We start from the raw sequence: 5,727 nt of genomic DNA, 5'->3' as shown, positions 1-5,727 counted from the left end.
TGCTTCCAATCCCCTTCCCCCACATCCTCCTATTTTTATCTTCCCTTTCTCTTTAGAAAAGAGGAGGCCTCCATGGATTCTAATCTGCCTTGACATACCAAGTTGCAATAGGACTATGTGCATCTTCTCCTATTGTGGCGAGAAAAGGCAGCCTCGTTTTCAGAAGGGGATCCAAAGGCAGGAAACAGCGTCAGATACAGACCCTGCTCCTGCTGTTAGGAATCCCACATGAAGACCAGCCTGCACAACTATCAAATATATACAGAGGGCCTAGATCTGTCCCATTTATGATCCCTGGTAATTTAGTCTTTGTGAACACCTGTGGTCCCAGGTTAGTTGCTTCTATAGGTTTTCATGTGGTGTCCCTTGATGTCTCCGGCTCCTTCAATCTTGACTAGCCCTCTTTCCTTGGATTCTCCAAGTTCATTCTAATGTTTGGCTGTGGGTCTCTGCATCTGTTTTCTCCTGTTGCTGGGTGAAGTCTCTCAGATGACAGCCATGCTAGGCTCTTGTCTTCAAGTATAGCAGAATATCACTTAATATTGTCAGGGGTGGGTGCTCTCTCTTTCACGGCATAGTCCTTGTACCTTTGAAGCAGACTTTATATACTCGTGGGGAAAAGGAACTCATGGGACATTAATACTTTAACATTCTTAATCTGCCCAGTAGTATTGTATTAACTATTTTTTTTTCTGCTAAAATACTATGACCAAAACCAACTGGGAATAAGGTGCTTATTTAGTTTTACAGTTTCAGATAATATCCATAGTGGTGGGGAAGGCCTGGCAGCATGGGCAGCAAACGGACAGAAATGACATCTCCTTTATATACAGAAAGCAGACAAAGAGAACAGAAAGTGACCTGAGGCTATAATCCTTAACACATATTTGTATGACCAATATTCTCTAGCAATCATCCACCTCTTAAAAGTTTCATAACCTCCTCAAATAGTGCCACTAACTGGGTACCAAGTATTTAAACATGAGCTTATGGGGGCATTTCTCATTCAAACCATCGCATTATGTACATAGCATCTTCTCAGCTTGACTTCTTTGCAATGGGCCATCTCTCTCCTCGGCCTCCCTGGTAGCTCCCTTGGATCTCACGACCATCTTTCATCTCCTCCTGGGACTCACCCTACAGGTACCTTGTTGATTTCCTTTATTTCTTTCTAATAGACTTTCACAGTTGCCCAAGGCCTAGTTTAGAAAGCAGGACGTTGGTTGTAGGCTAGTGGGCCTGGAAGCAAAGAAACAGAATCTCGAGAACAGGGAAGGAATGGTCCATAAATGATGATGGGTTCAGAACTGCATCATAAATGGTTTTTTCCCAAGGAACCTCAGGAAAGTGGCAGGAAAAGGGATTGAGGTCTATCAGGGAATGGCCATCTGAATTGGGGTCACTGAAGAGGCCAGGAAAAGACTCTTTCATGGTGTTGTGGCAAGAAAAGCAGTAATGACTTATTGAGGACTGACTTAATCAAAATCTATGTGAATCGCCGTGTATCGGGACTCCTATAAGCCAGCTCATGATGGCCTGCAGTGTCTCCATGATGTGGCAGCTGAATGAGCAAGAAAGCTTTCCTGTGGCCGTTGTTCCTTCCTTTCTTCAGTGTGCTGCTGCTTCTCAGTCCCTGACCTGTCTTTCCCTGCAGTTTCCGCCAGCATCTTGCATCAGGCTTGTGGCTTAGCCAGTGAGAGCCTGGGTAGATACTTAGAGGTGCCTGTAAGACCTTAACATCTGCAAAGTCGCACCTCGATCTGAGCCCCTATTGGAGACTTTTGCTTAACTGAAATCAGAAGAGCTTTTAATTATATTTCACCTCTCAAGGGCCATTTAAGAATCAAGCCCATATTTACAAATGGATTTGAAGTTTTATCGGTATGGGGAATTAATTCTGTTACCTCTCAGTGCCTAGAAAAAGTAAACAAAAGAAAGGAAGCCTAATTATTTGTTCAGTAATATGGGAAGTGTGGCCTCTGGCCCAAATCCCGCAACCTTTGTGTTTTATCTAGTTAAAAACACAAACATACTAGATCGTGGTATCAGATGCCTTTAGTCACTTGAGGCAGAAGCAAGAGGATCTTTGTGAGTTCAATGCCAGCCTGGTCTACAAAACAATTTCCGGAGCAGCAAAGGCTACCCAGAAGACACTATCTTGAAAACAAACCCATAAAAAGACTCCCGCCCCCAAAGAAAAACACCTCCACCATAAACTTTAAAATATTTGATTATAGATAAACAGGGTTGCTTCAGACACAGTTTTTGTTTCTCCCGACTGGAATTTATGTGGTTCAAAGTGAGGATGTAGAAAGTAGGTCATCATAACTGTTTTTCCATAGCCAGATGCTCATCACTGACAGACCCCAGGAACATAGCCAGCACAATCATGAACCAGAGAACAGGTTATTCTAGCTAGGGCAGACATAGATCTAATCTATGAAGCAGAGGTGAATGAATATATATATATGTATGTATACATATATATATATAATTTGCTAGTTCTTCATTCTCCCATTAGCTCATTTGATTTATTAAAATTACAACTCTTATGAAATTTAACCATTTTATCTGCACTTTGGATGCCATTCTCACCTTTCATAATTTTTTTTTTATTTCTACAGGGAAGCCAAATATGAGCCTCATCATTGATTAGAAACTCCTGGTTAGTTAGCCACATAAGAAAAATCAAAAGGAGACAGGTAAAATTAATTTTAATGATATGTTTTATTTAAATCAATATATTAATATATTATGTAGTTAATCTAAATATTCCAAATATTGATTTTACCAGGGTATTCTAGAGGGGTGATGAGAGAGATGGAAAGATTGATTGAGATTGAACTGGTTCACTTCCTGATAAAGCCTAAGAAAAGCCATAATGGGACATTTGTAAATGAGGGGCATCATTGGAGCCAAGTTGAACAGTTATAGAGGTTGATAGCATGGCTTACTTCAAGATTGAAGGTTTCAGAGCCTGGGCAGCTAGTAGTGTAGCTCAGTCAAAGTCTAAACGACTTAGATTTAAGAGTTCCTTAGGGAAGAGATAGTAGTATGATGTGGTCCAGTTTTAAAGCCCTTAGAACCAAAGATGTTGGTGTTAAACCTCAGACAAAAACTAAAGTGGGCGAGCTGGAGGCAGGGCTGGGGGTTTGCTGGTGTGATTTCAAAGATCAAATGCAGACCTTGGAACATCCAAGGGAAGGAGAAATAGGGCATTCAGACTGCAAAATATGAAGAGCAAAATTTCATTCTTTCCCATTTTTCATTCCACCTGGGTCTCTAGGTGATTGAACAGGGCCCACTCACACTGAAGACAGAGCCTCAGCATTCAGTCGACCACAGCTCATTTCCTCTGGAGATGCCTCCCAAACAGACCTGGGGCTGCCAAACCACTGTGTTGTCTCTTCCCAGAAAGATAATTGGTTCAGTGCTTACCAAAGCCTTGAGAAAAATAAATAATGCTTTGCCAGATATCTAAATATTTCTTATTTTCATTGCATTGCCACTCATAAGTGACCATCATGATGAGGTATTTTGTCTTTTTAAGTCAGATTCTAATTCTTTGAAACATGACGTTTTGCTATTACAACTCTTCTCAATTCGGAAGGGCTACATTTCATGCACATAGATACCCTGCAGAGTTACAGAAAGCAGTGACTCCAGGACCTCTACAACTGACTGGGTTTGTCATAGTTTTTATAGTAGTTAATTTGATGTATTTTTTTGAATTTAAATGCACTTTATTTTTAGACAACCCACGTGACATGTTTTTCTTTTCTTAAAAGCACAAAAAACAAAAAACAAAAAAAACCAAAAAACAAAAAAAACAATGCCTCCACTCCAAATAAATCATGGTCAAAATAAAAGCTCAAGGTGATATCAGTCTCATTTGTCCTAAGTGCTGGTGTTGTATGGATTATAAGCAGCAGCCAATTATGGTGAGCGGCGATAGATTCAATTTGTTAACATTTTTCCATCTCTAAGACATCCTTAAAGAAAATCATGAATGGAGTCCCACCATCTTCACGGTAGTCCAGGAGAGCAAGCATGCCATCTGGATTCATCTTTTCACCAATAAAAAACTGGTAGTTATTGAAATTAGCAAGGATGTGCTTAATTTCCTCTGCAGCTCCAGTCATAAAAGGCTTTACCCTTTCTGGTTTCTGTTCTTCAAGTTTGTCCTTGAGTGATTTCATGTAATCTTTGATGTACTTTCTGTAGGCCTCTTTTGTGAAGCTGGTTTCTTGTAAGTGATGGTTCATGACAATGTCAACACGGGTGACCACTGTGCTTTCGGTACCTTCGCCCTCCGGACCTTCAGCGGAAGCATTTCCATCAATGAGTGAATCATCGATGGCACCCTCTGTTCTACTGACCATCTTGCCCTCCACCTCCAGGCACAGCCCGTCTGCGATCTCCCGGATCTTGTAGATGTCAGAGAACAGCTCGTCAAGGCTGATGAAGTCCCGGTAGATGATCATGGTGACGGCTGGGGACAGTGGCACTAGCCTGACAGTGCAGAGTGAGCGCGGTGCAGCCGGAGCAGAGCTCAGGGGGAGGGGAGAGTGGGCAGAAAAGCTTGACTATCATTTTGATTGGCCTCAATACCCAGATATCTGTCCGAGCATCTCTAGGTGTGTCTATGAATGTATTTCTGAGATGAATATTTTAAAAGTAAAGAAGACCTCCATTTTTTAATGTAGTTGAATGTCATTTCTCTAAAGACCTGAAGGAAATAAAGAATGAGCATGAAAAAGTTCTGTATTTTCCTGACTGTTTCAGCTGTGTGACAAGGCCACTCCTGCTTCTGCATTAGTCTTGACTGGAACTAATACCATCATCTTTTCTTGACTTTCAACCTTAGAGCTCAGGCTGGATCTATATAATGGGTTCCTCTGGGTACTCAGTTTTCAGACTAAAGGTTTTGCTGCTTTTCAGTCTCCATTTACTCATTTTCGTCAGTTCCTCTCCCAACCGTGTGTGTGTGTGTGTGTGTGTGTGTGCAGAAAAACCCAGACTGAACCCATTCTTAGACTGAGCCCATAGAGCTATAAAAGTGGCGATCAACCTAGTATAAAGACCCTAGCTGATATATTTTACCACTCTATAAAAATTTAACAGGGGGCAGCATGCTGCCACACTCTGGGTCACAATCCAAGGAGAAGTTAGCAGATTCTTTTGGAATATGGGATATGATTTAGATAACATCAAAGAGCTATCTGCAAAAGATGAAATTCTGGGGATTCTTGATGAAGCCAAGAATCCAGATAACCAGAGATAGAAGGGCTCATTCTAGAAGTGAACATGAGAAGTGAGAGGAAGAGTTTGCCTTGTACATGTTGAGAGCAATTCTTTACCTGTGGCTGAACCTTGTGATTCTCACCCGGGGGATCCCTAGAGTGCCCTTACTGAGAAGGGTTAAGGAGTCTCTCCTTGGTGCTATGATTAAGACCTTTGGATCTCCTCCCTTACCTTACCTTCCAGAGTCCTTTTTCCCTTTTTGTCTATTGTATGTATGTATGTATGTATGTATGTATGTATGTATGTATGTATGTATGTTTGTATGTATGTATGTATTTTGTGTATGAGTGATTCACTGCATGTATACCTGTGTGCTAGAAGAGGGTATCAGATTCCTTTATAAATGGTTGTGAACAGCCATGTGGGTGCAGAGAATTGAACTCAGGACCTCTGGAAGAGTAGGCAGTGCTCTCAACTGCTGAA

At 41.4% G+C, this 5,727-nt stretch overlaps 1 protein-coding gene across 1 annotated transcript; it reads right to left on the bottom strand.

The window, feature by feature from the left end:
- Positions 1-3,965: 3,965 nt before the first annotated feature.
- On the bottom strand, positions 3,966-4,499 carry Tpt1l2 (tumor protein, translationally-controlled 1 like 2). Its single transcript, XM_087589302.1, has one exon. The coding sequence runs from the start codon at positions 4,482-4,484 to the stop codon at positions 3,966-3,968; it is 519 nt and encodes a 172-aa protein (XP_087445428.1). The 5' UTR covers positions 4,485-4,499.
- Positions 4,500-5,727: the final 1,228 nt, after the last annotated feature.

The sequence above is a fragment of the Rattus norvegicus genome, chromosome 16 (assembly GCF_021556685.1).
Source record: "Rattus norvegicus strain SHRSP/BbbUtx chromosome 16, alternate assembly SHRSP_T2T, whole genome shotgun sequence".
Taxonomy (NCBI): Eukaryota; Metazoa; Chordata; class Mammalia; order Rodentia; family Muridae; genus Rattus; species Rattus norvegicus.
The sequence above is the reverse complement of the archived record's forward strand: the minus strand, read 5'-3'. Positions and strand labels throughout refer to the sequence as shown.